The sequence below is a fragment of the Micropterus dolomieu genome, linkage group LG11 (genome assembly GCF_021292245.1).
Source record: "Micropterus dolomieu isolate WLL.071019.BEF.003 ecotype Adirondacks linkage group LG11, ASM2129224v1, whole genome shotgun sequence".
Lineage (NCBI taxonomy): Eukaryota > Metazoa > Chordata > Actinopteri > Centrarchiformes > Centrarchidae > Micropterus > Micropterus dolomieu.
In genome coordinates, this window is record NC_060160.1 from 22,155,197 (window position 1) to 22,171,198 (window position 16,002).

General features: G+C 40.2%; 1 protein-coding gene across 1 annotated transcript in view; it reads right to left on the minus strand.

Annotated features, from left to right (window-relative positions):
• Window positions 1-354: 354 nt before the first annotated feature.
• The window catches only part of c9orf72 (C9orf72-SMCR8 complex subunit), an 18,727-nt gene continuing 3,079 nt past the window's right edge, over window positions 355-16,002 (minus strand). Inside the window, exons 3-10 of the mRNA XM_046063210.1 lie at window positions 12,641-12,736; window positions 12,064-12,128; window positions 11,348-11,420; window positions 10,615-10,731; window positions 8,362-8,597; window positions 8,148-8,205; window positions 5,843-5,952; window positions 355-1,221 (exon numbers count right to left, since the gene is read on the minus strand). Of these exons, the coding sequence (XP_045919166.1) occupies window positions 1,035-1,221; window positions 5,843-5,952; window positions 8,148-8,205; window positions 8,362-8,597; window positions 10,615-10,731; window positions 11,348-11,420; window positions 12,064-12,128; window positions 12,641-12,736 (942 nt within the window). The 3' untranslated portion in view covers window positions 355-1,034. The remainder of the gene's footprint in view (window positions 1,222-5,842; window positions 5,953-8,147; window positions 8,206-8,361; window positions 8,598-10,614; window positions 10,732-11,347; window positions 11,421-12,063; window positions 12,129-12,640; window positions 12,737-16,002) is intronic.

A 16,002-nucleotide genomic window follows, 5' to 3' on the forward strand; every position in this document is an offset into this window, starting at 1 on the left:
TGTAACACAAACATTTGTGTAAATTGAAAGCCATGTAAAAGATGTTATATTAAATTTATCAGTAGATTTAAATGTAGAAAAGAGAACATTTCTGTCATTTGACGCATTTCTGCTTAACATGGTTCGACTGTCTGTCAATGTTCTGCTTTCACAAATTGTATGTAAATCCAGGGGGAAAAAAATGGAGAATAGCACATTCTCAACTCATTACAATGTCAATAAAGCATTTGTGGAAGCAATACTTAAAGCACCAGACCACAGCAACTATATGTTTGCAGTAAAGATGGATAATCCTAACAGCAAATAGCTGGGTTATTGCTGTGGGGAGTAAAAAAACAAATTCAGTGCAACCCATTTTACACACAAATAGATAAAAGCATTTAATGATGACACTCACTGTACGCTACGCACACAGATCTGCTTTTTCAGGAGGGATTGTGAAAAGATTTGATTTACAGTGCTTTTCTGTTTTTCTTTAATAAAATCCCTGGTCTTCATGATTACTCAGCCTTGTAAGGAACAGTTATTGAATAAAACTTGAAAAAAAAGGTAATCCACAAGTTCAAAAGGTTCAAAGGCCAACTGATCTTGTTGGGAGGGAGTGAAAAAACTAATAACTCGTGTTTTAATAAATAACATTTCTAATTAAATTGCAAATGTCCTAGTGGGCACCTCAGCCAATTTTAACACCATAAATTAATACAGACCCTCTTATTAACTGAAGGCATAGAATACATGAATAATTCATCCTGCAGAGAATAATTTAAGTCTTCTAAAAACATTAAACTCACATTATGCTTGCAGTTGATCAACGAAATATATCAAAACCTTAATTCTAAACGGCTCATAATGATCAGTCTTTGAAATCACACTTTGTATCGATCATTTCAGCAACGCAGAAACACACACTCAGACTAATGGTAGTCTGGTTTTAAAGAGCACATATGTGCATGCAATTCATGTAACAACAAAGCAAAAACACCAACAACAACATTTTCTCTATTCAATATATAAAGTGCAGGTGAAGAATGGAGTCAAAAGCTCATCAGTACGTCTCGTTCCTGCATGCTGGTGAAGAATGGCTTCCCAAACACAAACGAGTGCAGTCCTGCCCTCAGCTTCTCTGCGAAGGCCATTACAATGCTCAGGTCTCCTTCCACTGTCAGGTCCAGATCAGTCTTTAAATTGCGCAAGGATCGAAACGGCTTCTTCCCTTTTTGCCTGTGAAGGAAGGAGGAGGGACATTGTAGTGTAACTGGTAACAACCTAAAATAGCCAGAGTCAGAGGATTTGCATTAGCATCTAGTTGGGTTGCAGCTGTGCACTGGAATGCCATGTCACGATGAATTATGTATGCTGCTACGGGATGGCAAGTGAGCATAAATAAGTCTTGTCAAGGCACCTGTAAAATAGTATGCCCTTAGACCTCAGGCTGTTAGCAACACCATAAACAAGAATGCTTTTATGCTTTCGCACGAGCACACAAATAATAGTTTTGCTTGTGTAGTTAGTGTTGTCTCTAGAGTGAGATATGTTCAGGCATTTACTATGTATGGGAACAAATAGAAGCCAAAATAAAATCTCTGTAAAGATTTTAAGCATTTCAGACATGGGGGGGGGGTGATAAAATCAAATGTTTTGTAACATCATGGTAACATTCCCTATAATATATAATCACAAATGTAATTTGTTTTATATAATCTGTATTATAATTTATATTTATTTTATGAATACATTTTTTAAAGGATTGTGAATTTCCTTTTTGTGGTCTACAACTGAACATTTCAAGCTGTCTTGGTGACTAGTAGAATTCACTTGCAAGTAATTTTCTGTGTGCCCTCCCATTATACAGATGCCCTTTGTGCGATATCTGATGTGTTGCTTCCCCCCCTCTTGTGCCGTTTCCCCATTTTTTTTTTCTCCTTCTGATTTTTTATTTATGTATAACCATAGCATACTTATAAAGAAATGTACTCTTTGTGAACTTTAAACTGTGCATCGACTCTTGTGGATTAACCATCTAGGAGTAAATCTTTCCTAAGATTAGAGCTCCACAACTACTTCCTCTGGAGACCAGGAGGTCTTGAATGTAATGTTTGTTTGTTTTTTTACACATCCAGCAGATACAGAGTAACATTAATGTTCATAGTTTTAGTGTATCTAGCAGTATTATATAGGTGCAGTCCAGGAGGCTGCAGTTTCAAACCCCCGCAATCCTGGGACTGCAATTCTACGACCGTCGTTTTTTTGCGACAGCACCATCTAGTAAATTGGTGGTGGTAATGCATAGCAACACGAAGGCTGTTAACCCTGTCTGCTAGCACAGCCGATGTGCGGAGCTGTAGGGTTAACCGGTCGTCATACATATAGTCAATAACTTAGGTTAAGGTACACACCCTGTGATGATTAGGGTAAGTGTAATTGGCTTCGGGGGGCTGTCAAGAGTAACATAGCCAGCCAGCTATCTGGCAGTATCAAAGAAAACAAGGGTCCTACAAATGCAGTTCCGGTCCTAGGATTGCGATCCAGCCTCCGGTACTGTAGCTACATACAACTCGTTTCAAGCAAGTCACAGATTCACTTCTTTTAGCTCTGTTCTGGTCTCCACCGACTCCTGAGGGAAATAATTGGCTCTTTAGCTGCTAAATGCTCCACTTTGTTCACCAGCTTGTTGCTAACTTTGTTTCTCTGTCGTTTAATGTCTAGCAGGTGGTGTACAGTGGGTTTATCAGAGTTTTTTTTTCAATAAAAACAGACGCAGATGGAAACAATGCTGATGTTGCGCACCGAAAAAAAAACAAACAAGCTAAAAGATGCTAAAATACTGATAGTCTACACATAGTCTGGCGATACATTTATATTGGTTTGTCACTACAAGCAACACCTTTCACATGACAGTCAATTTGATCCATATATTCTAGTCAACATAAAACTATTATATTCAGTAGTGCATCTCTAAAATAACTACATTTTTGATATGGTGACACAAAATAGATGTGCATTTTTAAAAGACCAAGATTCAAAAACTAATGGAGTTTTCTTGTGTGAGTATAATATTTGATGCATTAGCATTTTGTGTGCATGCGGGCTTTGCATTCACTGATGCAACAATGTAACAACTTTCAGCAAGCCCAGTGTCTGATGTTGTGTCACGTCATTTGTACTTTGCAGTTCAATCATATCAAAAAGTATTCACAATTTTGAAACAGATCACAGGCTGCATATGTGTGTCTCATAGCCAGGCCACTGAGAGACTGATGATTTATATTTACACTTTGTGAATTTAATGTTTATCTACAGTAAAAAAGTTGAATAAGTGTCTGAAGTAAGTTCTTAAATGTCTTTTGTAAACAAGAGAAAAGCCAAAACATGCACAAGTGGAACAACAGACATTGATTTCTGTCCTGAATGGAGTGGGAAGGTCAGTCCACTTTTGGGGAGCACAGAAGGAGATGAGTCAAGCCCAGATGGAGCGATGACCAGGTCACCACAGGGAAAATTCAAGGGAAAGACACGATGGGCTGCAGTGTCTCAGATGAATTGTTGGGACTTAAGCCAGAATGTGGTTACTGTAACCCTGGTGGAACAAAAGCGGGACCAGAGAAACAATTATTTCTACTTCTTTTACAAGAAACAGAAGAAGGCCCCACAGGACTCTATGGATTTGGTGTAAAGCTACAGAATTTGTTTCTTACTTGTATTATCGTTAGTGTCTAACTGCATAAATGAGAGGCGCATTAATGCAAAGTCTGGTGTTGGGCCATCAAAAGCCACCAGGTCACCTTGCAACCTGGCATATAATCTCTTTTCTGCACCGGGGTAGGGGGCAGAGAAATGAGAATTTCTTGTCAGTGATCAAATGATGATCATAAAAACATCATTTAGTGTTTTGATGATGGGGGGTGGGGGGGGTGGGGATCATCCCTGGCGCCACTCCAGAGTCTAGAAGTTGAGCTGTGGTGAATGTGAAGGCCATGGCACGTGCTTTGCATCATTTTATTTCGCTCAGCACATTATTCACCAAATACTTGTGCTCTGTCAGTGGGGAGGCTGTCATTCTGGGGTGATGCTGAGAATTGATCACCCTATGTATTTCAACAACCAGATGCCTCTTCCCAACACCTATCACCATCATAAACACTCACCCATGAGCCTGACTCACCATCAACCAAGCTATATTTTGTTCATGTCATTTAAAGGTATCGTTTTGGTATATACAAAGTAGGGCTGCAACTAAAAAAATATTTTCATTATTGATTAACCAGTTGATTGTTTTTTAATTGTTAAAGCTATAAAATGTTAGGGCCAAGGGCCATTAACTACCAACGGTCTGCAATGGCACCCATGTCTTCAGCGTCCTCAGTGGCTTTTTTCTGAGTAATTATCAAATGGCAAATCCTATTCGGACAGACTTTGTGTTCTTCACCACATACATGTACACACATACATACATGTACACACATACATACAGAAGGGGCATGTGCCTTTTGAAGGGCAAAAACAAAAGAGGGGAATATTAATCACTGAAATGCCTCCACTTCTTTCAGCAGACAGGAATGTTATAAGCTCACCTCTGATTGTGTGTGACGTTGTAAGATTTGCGTGCGAGAACACGGCTGCTGTAGGGGAGGACAGGTAGGGGGACAGACATTTCCAGCTCAGCACCACTGCTGGCTGTAACATGTCCTGGAACATTTAATTTATTGTCAATACTGTAACATTAGATGTATTAAAACTACAAAATAACGAGGCAGAATTTCTTATGTACTTTGCGTATTAAAGTGGTTGTAGATGACTGCACAACTGACAGGGCAGGATGTCGCATCAGTGAAAAAAATGTATTTTAATTATTGCCATTTCTGATGCTTCTGTAAGGCGGTCTCATCGGACTCCATCAAAAACACTCAGTTTCTCACTTACTTCGTTTGTGTATATCAGTAAAGCCAACTGCAGTAGTGTGATGCGATGCAACACAGTCATCCCTGTCCGCTTGTTCACAGGGTGAAGGATGACTCACTTGATCATATGAGTTTTGGGGTTTTGTGTTGCTTACTGTTCCTTGCACCATTTCTTCTGCTAAAAGTAGCCTGCATGGTCCACTGATAATTTTTCCCCATTCTGTGCGTTTCTTGCCATTCTGCTCTTCATCTTGACTTCAGTGACACCCCCTCCCCCAAAACATTGCTGTGGTTTAGAACTCCGAGGGTGTGCACTCACCCCACACCTGTGTGTTTCCCTCCAGCAGCCTCACTGTCCACCTACCTAGTGGTGTTTGAGTTTCAGCTGGGTCCTCACCCAGAGCTATCAGATGTTAGATAACAGATGTTTGCTCTGAAGCTTGCTGTAGCTTCACCCCTGTACAACAAAACCCCGGGGATACTGACATGACTATTTTGACTCCAAACTTAGGAAAATGTGTTATCACAAAAGACACAAACTACAAGGCTTTAGGGTATTTCTGGCTGCCTGTTCTATGGGTAGGGGCAAGGTCAGTGGCTGCTGTGCACAGTGATAGCAAAAACAATGGTGGGGTGTGTGAGCATAGTGGTCTAATGGTCTGTACTTGTACAGCGCCTTTCTAGTCTTTCAGACCACTCAGTGCTTTTTTATATATATTTTCATACACAGAAACAGGAAATAACACATTCATACATATTTGGGATCAGTATCTTGCCCAAGGATACTTCTTCACTCAGACTAGGGGGAGCTGATGGAACCACCGACCTTCTGATTAGTGGACGACGCTCTACCTCCTGAGGCACACACAGCCGCCAGCGGTCTACTGCCACACAATAATCCTTTTTGTTATTTGAATAAAAGTCTTATTAGTAACAGCTCTTACGTCTCGTCCTCGATGTACTTGAGCAGCGTGAGGGCCTTCCTGTGGAGCAGCAGTAGGAAGTGGGCCAGATAGGTGCTCCGCAGGGACAGGCCTGGCTTCAGCATGAACACCTGGGTACGACACAGGATGTCAATTAGTAGTCCAGGCTAAGGCTCCGCTGGAAAAAGGTGGAATAATACACCACCCCTCACACACACACACACACACACACTTGTGCTAACCTTGAGAAAGAAAGCTGTTGTCATGTGAAAAACTTGTAAAAGCAACTCTCTCAAACTGTACAAAATATGAACATACATCTGCCACTTTTAACGTCACAATATTATACACTGCAGTAAAAAATAAGGTTAGTCATATACAGCAATAGGGAGCCAAAAAACACTAAAAAAATACAAGATTCACTTGTACTTGGTGATCATCACCCTTGACAACTATCAACTGGTTGAATCCTCACCCAGAGCTGATAAACTATACATCATGAGAAAGCAGAAAGCCTTAGGATTCTTTCTGAGTAAACCTTTTTAGAGCTTAATATCAATGCAACAACATTTTGTAATAGAAATGCAGCCGGGAAGCCAGGAGGGCTGGTTGACTGTCCGAAGGAAGCATAACCCTAAGAAGAAGCCCACGGTTCACCACGAGACAGTTTACTATTCTAACAGGTTCTCCCCACTCAGCGTCTCACTCTGATTATTGGCAGCTCTATCTTGAGATAGATAGGTCAGATGTATTCCTGGGGCCATGCCACGTTAATTCCTATTTAAAACAGCTGGCTAAGGATAAAGTAAATACATTAAGATTGTTATTCACGTCGGGTAAGGGTTAGGGGGTTAGTCCTGATTACGCAAATCCACCCACAGTCCTATAGTGACAGTGTCTGCCCTGCGACCACTGAATGAACGAAATATAAAAAATAAAACAGAAGAGAAGCTAAACATCAGATACAAAATCCATCACCTCCTGCCGTCAACAGCCCCAGACTGCTTTGCTCTCATCAATCTTCACAAACTAACTTCAGTGATTTCTTCTACTAAGCCATCAACCTGTCTCTTGGAATTTATCCAAACTAGGATGCTTAAAGAAGTTTTAGCACTTCTTTATTAGATATTATCAATTGGTCTTTACAAAAACAAGCTCTGTTTCACAGTCCTTTTTAGTAGCTGCAGTGAAACCTCTTCTTATAGAACACTGATGCAGGGGTTTTAGCCAACTATAGACCTATATGTAATTTACCCATCTACTAGTAAGGAGTTATATTTGATCCGGATATGTCCTTTAATTCCCACATAAAATATTTGATATTTGCATAATTGCCCCTACTGTGACTACTATTTTGTGCCTCTAAATGGAACTTGCATTGTTCTTTTTCCCTCCCTCCACCCTTCTTCATAACGTCAATTATGAATAGGCAATACATAAATAAAATTTGTTCATGACCTGCCAATGATCAAAAGGGATCCAGAACAGTAACTTATTTGTTTTGGGTACATTAGGCTTGTGCGATAAGAACGAGGTGCTTATTAATGAGTTAAACAAAAAGGCTGAAAAAGTTCTGTGAGATCTAATATGCCTCTACTTGGTGTAGAAGAAAATTTTTATCCAAACTGAAAGTGAACCAATCTCTAATCAATTGTTTATTTTGTCTTTTACTGACACGGTTATTGTTACGATGTCAGATAGAAGCCATTTCCAAACCTCTCACAGAGCACCGCAGGTATTAGGTGCCGCAGCTATTTTTACATGCCTAACTAAAAAAGATAAAAAAAGTCCTTTCCATTTAATTTTATCTAAAGCCTTTTATAATTTGCTTCTCATTCACCCATTCACACACACACGGATGGCAGCAAGCTACCATGCAAGGTGTTGAGCACAACACTATACCCTATGTTGCAGAACTGTGTTAACTGATACTCAATTATTAGTGAACACTTGCTATATTCTTCCTGGTTTGTTTGTTTGTTTTGATGAAGTATATGTTTATGGATGGTCTTTAATGGTTTGGCTTCTGAAGGGGAGCGTGACAGTAAATTTGGGGAACTGCTGGTGTAGCAGGTAACTGGGTAAGGTTCTTTTAAGGTCACAGGAGCAGCTTTTCTTTCATTTGTTTATTTATATTTCAATGTTGACAATGACAATAGTAACAATGGTAGGTGTTGTGTTTTGTTTATTTCATTACCGTTACTATTTTTGTAGCAGAGTTTACTTTATCTTTTATGTCTTCTGACTCGGTTAAGAAGTTTTTTTGGTTTTGATTTTCATTGAAACAATACACAATAATATGGCAAGAAGCGTGTCATATTCTTACCTCATCTATAAAGGACTTAACCAAAGTGTCTTTATGCATGACGTCTTGAAATATATTCCTAAAGGAAAAAAGGCATTGTGGTTATGATGAGATATTTTTTTTTTTTATTTGAGAGGATTTTTTTTTAATCATAGCGCAAAGAAAAGAGTATATTAAAAATGTAGAACTATAATTGTCATATAACCCACAATACAACAGATACCATGTAGCTTACAGGTCAGGGGTGAAGGTTTCATCAGTGTGAAAGACTGTGTCAGGGGGTATGTCCTCCTCGCTGTCCGTCTTCCAGAGCGCACTCAGCTCAGACCGCATGTAGCGCCGCTGATTGTACGTGTGCTCATGGCACGGTGGCATCTGCTTGACTGTGTTGATGTCGACGTCGATGTGCGTGGTCGGGTAGGGTGAGTAGAGCACCTGGCGGAAGGGCAGGACAAAGCTGCCTGTGGAGTCCTGGGAATGAAAAACGGGGAAAGCCCATACTGACAACATGTTAACCCTTACAAGCAGGTCTGACTGTTTGAATGTTGTGGGTAGGAACAGGTTTATATTATTCTGCTTAGAGTATAGGAAATCTGTTCCCTCCACCTCTTTCTGTACCAATTTAGAGAGCTGACAGCACAGAGCACACAATGTTTCTATAAGAAAAAACAACAGTAGTAGGAAGCTCCTTGCTTGGAAACAACAACAACAAAAAAACCCTTACATATATAAACAATACATCACATATAAAACAAGGATGAATGTACTTTCCCCCCCCACTTTTTTCAAGCAAGAAGCTTCCAATCTCCTGTTTTGTTGCTCTTCCGAGGACATTTCCTTTTGATCCCCACTGTATTTATTTAATGTGGAAATCTATAAGAAGGTGCCGCAAGAGCTCCACAGCACAGCCCATGTGCACCACACTGACTCTTTATGATTGAACTAACAAACACTACCAGGTTTTCTGCTGCTTCTTTTGCTGTTCTCATTCTGTTCTGGTTGACATAAAGAGCCGTGTGCATATGTAGCCATGTGCGTATTTAGCATTAAGCTCCTTTACCTTGCAAAGTAGCAGTAAATAAGATGGCAGCTTTTCTAAAAGTGTAAACTTTGCAGACATTCACAAAATTCTCAGTTCTACAGTACTTTGCAAAAGTGTTACGCAGGTATGGAAAATGTTATTTGGTGTGACCACCCTTAGCTTTCAAAACTGAATAAATTCTTCTAGGAACATTTGCACTTCTCAGCATTGAGGAGACCATTAATTCTGACCAAATCCCCAACTCCATTTGTAGAAAAGCAGCCCCAAACTTGCAAGGAACCTCCACCATGCTTCACTGTTGCCTATAGAAACTCATTCTTGTATAGCTCTCCAGCCCTTTGGCGAAGTGCCTTCTGCTACAGCCAAATGTTTAAATTTTTGACTCATCAGTCCAGAGCACCTGCTGCCATTTTTCTGCACCCCAGTTTCTGTGTTTCCGTGCGCAATTGAGTCGCTTGTCCTTGTTTCCATGTCGGAGGTATGGCCTTTTGGCTGCAAGTCTTCAATAAAGGCCACTTCTGATCAGACTTCTCTGGACAGTAGATGACTGTACCAGCTTCCCACTGTTTTCTGCAGCTCTGAGCTTATGGCAGCGCTGGAAATCTTCCGAATGTGAAGGGAAGTATGCATGGTGTGTCTTTCATTGGCTGTAGTAAGTTTCCTTGGCTGACCACTGTGTCTTCAAAAGAGCTTGGACAGCACATCTGGAAACCCCTGTCTGCTTTGAAATGTCTGCCTGAGAGGGACTTGCTGATGCAGTATAAACTACCTTGGGTCAGTTTTGCTTTGGTGTATGACTTGTGACTTCAGCCAGCTTTTCTGTTTCGGTTAATGACCTTGTTTCAACCTACATATTGAAGTGGTGATCATTAGCACATGTTTGGTATAGTTGTTTAATCATACACCTGATGCTATCCATAATGTATCCCTGACTATGTGCAAGTGTACCTAGAAGAATTGATGTTTTGAAGGCAAAGGGTGGTCACACCAAATATTGACTTGATATAGATTTTTCTTCTCTTCACTCACTTTTGCATTTTGTTAATGGATAAATATAAAATATTACCACACTTGCCTTAAACCTTTGCACCAGTACTGTACACTTGACCCCAAGTAATTGTAATGTAGAAAACTGTAGAACACACTAAGAGCAAAACTAAACATTGGAACACATTTAGATACATAAGTATCTTATTTTGCACACTGCAGTTGGATGATTAAAAATAAAAAAAAAAACCCATGACGAGAACACAAAAGGCTGCATGTATTAAAACAGATTTTAATCTCATGCAGTGTATTAATAAAAATATCTTATTGCAACATTTTCTGGTCAGAAAGAAACAACAGACCTGGCAACATCAAACAACAAGCAGTAAAAACAGAACAAAAAGCATGCTCTAATTCAAATCACATTGTACTGTATGATGAGAGGGAACTGTTGGCTACCTTGAGCAGTCCCTGAACAAACAGGCCTGTGTCGTATTTAAAGGAAGAGTCAGCCTTACAGAGGCGAGAGCATTTCCTCTCAGTCGGGGTGAGGAACAAGCAGAGAGTCCGCACAATCTGTGGAAAAAAACCCCACTTGATTTCAAAACCTTGATTTTGCTGGTTGTTTAAAAAAAGACTTCTGCACACTGTCAGCAAAAAATCTATTTAAGCTACATTTCAGCACAAAATAAACTAAATAAGCCACGCTTTGGTTATAGACCTTAATTTGGCATGAGGCTTGAGGCTAGTAGATACAAATAAAAGTCTTGATTTAACTGGTGCTCAGTTTAGGCCCAAAGCCAATAAAACTCCAAATTAAGGCTGTGTACTCCTTTGATATTCACTGGGCAGAATGTTAGTAGCCGTATCATACTGTAGATCTCTTAAACAAATGTATGGTGAGCAATATAAGTTTTTGTTCTTGGTTAGCATGTCCAGCTTTTATTTATTTTAATTCCGATATACGTCCACTTTGAGTCGCTTATATGCGTTCTCATATAACTCCTATCTATTTTGAAACAGTTGCAGCAGTAACTGTGCTGCCAAGCCCAGACAGACATTAAAAATACTGAAAAAGTGCACGAGGGGCTCATTAAACTCAAAACAACAGCACAAACACCTCAAAACACTTTAAATTATGTAGATGCATTACAAATTTGTCTGTCTGCAGCCACTAATCCGGTACACTTACCTTATTTACTTTCTCTGAGTTGCTTCCAACCACTATCGAACAGCCGCAAGTCTGCAGATGAGAGCTGATGGCTCTGAACAACAGAGACAAAGGCATGCAAATTAGAGCCAATTAGCTTCATTAGCAATGCTCTAATTATTAATGACAGCTTTTAGAAATAATGATTGAGATAAAGGAACTGGGTCTGAAAAAACATTGATGAGGTTTACATAAAGGAGGAATTAAAAAGTAACTGGTAATAATTAAATTTACCTTTTTACCAATGTAGTTTGGTTCATATTCTAGCCTTTTGAATATATTCTTAGGAATGAAATAGTCAATTTCAAATCTTAAGTCATCATTTTGTTGGCTGCAAAAAATAACTGTTTGCCTGATTACTTCTAAACTTTTATTACCTCAGATATTCAACTAGTATGTTATTCTCTTATTAAAAGAGCTATAAATATCCTTTAGATTAAAGGTAAATAAATTCTAGTTTACAGATGCTTTATCATCTCCACAGGATGCCAAACTAATCTCAACTCTGAACAATTGGGAGCTTCATTGCCGGAATGGACTTTCCGGACTCTCAACACTAACAGCGATTTAGCTTTCGTCCTTTCTCTGGAGGAAACTTCGGCTAAGTGGAAAGCCATTACTCATCATTGGAAGGTTGATGGGTGTTAAATGGGCATTGTTCATCATCTGTCTCCATTTGCCTGTACCGGAGTGCTTACTTGTGGAGGAAATCCTCATGGCAGCTGTCCCCGATGTCATCATCATTTAGCACGGTGTCTTTTATCTACTCAGCGGGAGCGAAACAAATGAGTCATTTTTAAAATTGGTGTCAACAAAGACAAACTTGCTGACGGGCACATTTGCAGGCACTGCGATGAAAATAAGATACAAAAAAAAACAACAACAAATAAAACATCGTATTACAGAAAGAAAGATTCTAGAGAGCTTCTTTGTGCTGCTTTTTATGTGGCATTTGTATATATAAAAGGGGTAACAAATGTGTTGGATCACACTGGGTGTTAATCTAGGCAGAGCACCTGAATCATTTAAACCTCTTGGAAAAATAGGCCATTTAAGTGAAATAATGAAATTTACCGTGCTATTTGGATGATACATTCGCTAGTCATCGAAAATTCTTTTCAAATCTACAGTGTTTTCCCAAAACTTTACGTTCCTGTTGCTGCCACGTTAAAGAAAATCGAATCATTGTGGTTCCTAGTTCTGTTGTTGCTCACTGTCCAGTTCTGAAGGGTGAGAGGATGAGCTAATGTGTGTGTAGGTGTGTGTGCTGCTCACATCTATTTCTTCTGGCACCCTGTGTGTCTTCATAGAGGCCAACAGCTCCATGATGGGGACGATCTCCAAGCTCAGCACTGAGATGATGTTGTAGCCCTAAAGTTGAAAGGAAAGAGGAAACACTTAAAAGCAAATACTAAAGCCAGTCGACTGAGGGGACCGATGGCATTCATTCTTGGGAAAGCGGCTCAGACGTCTGGCTTTCAAATGGCATGTTCTGCATTTTAATAAATTTTACTCAATTTACAAGGGTGGCGTTACAAGCTGTGAAAGGCTCAAGCGCAAACTGAACTAATAAAGTTACAGTTGCAACTGAATTTTGCATGGCGATATATACAGGGGATGGACTCCCATTAAAACCCATTAGACCTAGACTGATAAATTGGCTGGGTCAGTATATTTAGTTTTACATAGTTTGCCCTCCAGAGTGCACTGACAAGTTTATATTTCCAACTGTAAATGTCCCGCCCAGTACATACACCATGGCACCTGTCAGTGGCTGGGATATATTAGGCAGCACGTAAACATTTTGTCCTCAAAGTTGATGTGTTAGAAGCAGGAAAAATGGAGTGTTGGGAAACCTTGGGTCCTGCCATTCATGTGGCTGTTACTTTGACACATACCATCTACCTAAGCATTGTTACAGACCATCTGCACCCTTTCATGGAAACGATATCTCCTGATGGCAGTGGCCTCTTTCAGCAGGATAATGCCACAAAGCAAAGAGGAGGAACACAACCACGAGTTTAAGGTGTTGACTTGGCCTCTGTGGGACATGCTGGACAAACAAGTACCACAGCACACCTTTAGCGGTCTAGTGGAATCCATGCCTTGACGGGTCAGAGCTGTTTTGGCAGCAAAAGGGGGACCTGCACAATATTAGGCAGGTGGTCATAACATTGCAGCTGATCAGTTAATTTTGGTAAAAAATAAATTAAAGGTGGGGGGAGGGGTAATTTTTTAAATACTAGTACCGATACCGGTAATTGAGTTCTGTACTGATATTACCAAAGCAATCTTTTTTTCATTACCTCACTTTAAGAAATGTGAACTTGTTTTCTCACAATATGCCTTTTCATTTAATAGGAGAAGTCACATTTCTTAAAAGTTAAAACAAGCAGCTGTACAAGAACTTTGTCTAAATAAATATTCTAATCTAAAATCTATGCAAAATAATGATTTCAACAATCAGGAAATATCTGAGCAAAGAATAAGTAAACATTACTCTAGGGCTGAAACGATTCATCGATTAAAATCGATAAAATCTGTTCATAAAATGCTTCAACAAATTTTTTGCATTCGTTTAATCCATGTAACTATACAGCACAGTGTTTCGCAGGGACATTTATTACTGTCGCACATCGCGTTTACGCTGTGAACACGACGTGATTATGATGGAGCTGTTTGCAAAGTGGGGGAAGAGAGAGAAAACAGCGAGGGACAAAAAATAAAGTGTCCAAAGTATGGGATTATTTCAAGCTAAAGAAAACAACAACTCTGTAATGTTACCGTCCGTCCACCGTAAAACGAAATTTATGTTGCCTCGGTAACAGCACGATGGCACCTTATCAGAAAGCAGCCGGTGTTCTGCCAGCCGACCACAGACAAGGTAACAGTAACAGCAACTTTAGCATTTAACTGAAATCACGATTATTTGTTGAGTTGAAGGCTAGCCAAAGTAATCCGCAGTCCTCAGCTTAAAATGTGCACACGTGCGTTTGTTGTTCTCCATTTGGGCCGTGAGTTGTAACCTCACAGTCAAGAGTTAACTGGGTGTCGGGGAGCTGCACCTTTTAACTCCCCTGCAGCTCTCTGTAGCTCAGACGTTTACTGCTACCTGCATGTACTAATCCATCCTTTCAACCATATTCTTTGTCTTTATAATTGCTATCTGTATAATAACAAACAACAGCTGTGTGCAGGATCGCTCATTTCCCGTTTCACATTTCACTTGTGTCTTCTTGATAAAAGTGGTTTGGAAACCAGCGTCGGGTGACACAGCTGTTGTCAGCTCCTGTAATGTGTGTGACCCCCTGTTACCGATCAGTCAAGTAGTGTTTCGCCACCAGGCAAAAGTACTTCTTAAACGACACATCGATGAATCGTTGAAATAATCTATAGAAGCTTCGAATACTAAAATCATCATTAGCTGCAGCCCTATATTACTCTGACCAGATTTTCAATGCCAACATTCGTTACTTGACAGTTTGACACTTAATGGTAAAAACATCAACAGATACATGTTGGTCAGTGCCAACAAAGTACTGAGGATCGATACCCAGCCCTAAGGCCAGTAAGCAGTATTTGTCAGCTTTAAGAGGCTCTGAGATACACACACACACACACACACACACACACACACACACACACACACCCCCCTAAAGGATTATTAGGAACACCATACTAATACTGTGTTTGACCCCCTTTCGCCTTCAGAACTGCCTTAATTCTACGTGGCATTGATTCAACAAGGTGCTGAAAGCATTCTTTAGAAATGGCCCATATTGATAGGATAGCATCTTGCAGTTGATGGAGCACATCGAGGGCACGAAGCTCCCGTTTCACCACATCCCAAAGATGCTCTAATGGGTTGAGATCTGGTGACTGTGGGGGCCATTTTAGTACAGTGAACTCATTGTCATGTTCAAGAAACCAATTTGAAATGATTGGAGCTTTGTGACATGGTGCATTATCCTGCTGGAAGTAGCCATCAGAGGATGGGTACATGGTGGCCATAAAGGGATGGACATGGTCAGAAACAATGCTCAGGTAGGCCGTGGCATTTAAACCATGCCCAATTGGCACTAAGGCGCCTAAAGTGTGCCAAGAAAACATCCCCCACACCATTACACCACCACCACCAGCCTGCACAGTGGTAACAAGGCATGATGGATCCATGTTCTCATTCTGTTTACGCCAAATTCTGACTCTACCATCTCAATGTCTCAACAGAAATCGAGACTCATCAGACCAGGCAACATTTTTCCAGTCTTCAACTGTCCAATTTTGGTGAGCTCTCGCAAATTGTAGCCTCTTTTTCCTATTTGTAGTGGAGATGAGTGGTACCCAGTGGGGTCTTCTGCTGTTGTAGCCGATCCGCCTCAAGGTTGTGCGTGTTGTGGCTTCAAAAATGCTTTGCTGCATACCTCGGTTGTAACGATTGGTTATTTCAGTCAAAGTTGCTCTTCTATCAGCTTGAATCAGTCGGCCCATTCTCCTCTGACCTCTAGCATCAACAAGGCATTTTCGCCCACAGGACTGACACATACTGGATGTTTTTCCCTTTTCACACCATTCTTTGTAAACCCTAGAAATGGTTGTGCGTGAAAATCCCAGTAACTGAGCAGATTGTGAAACACTCT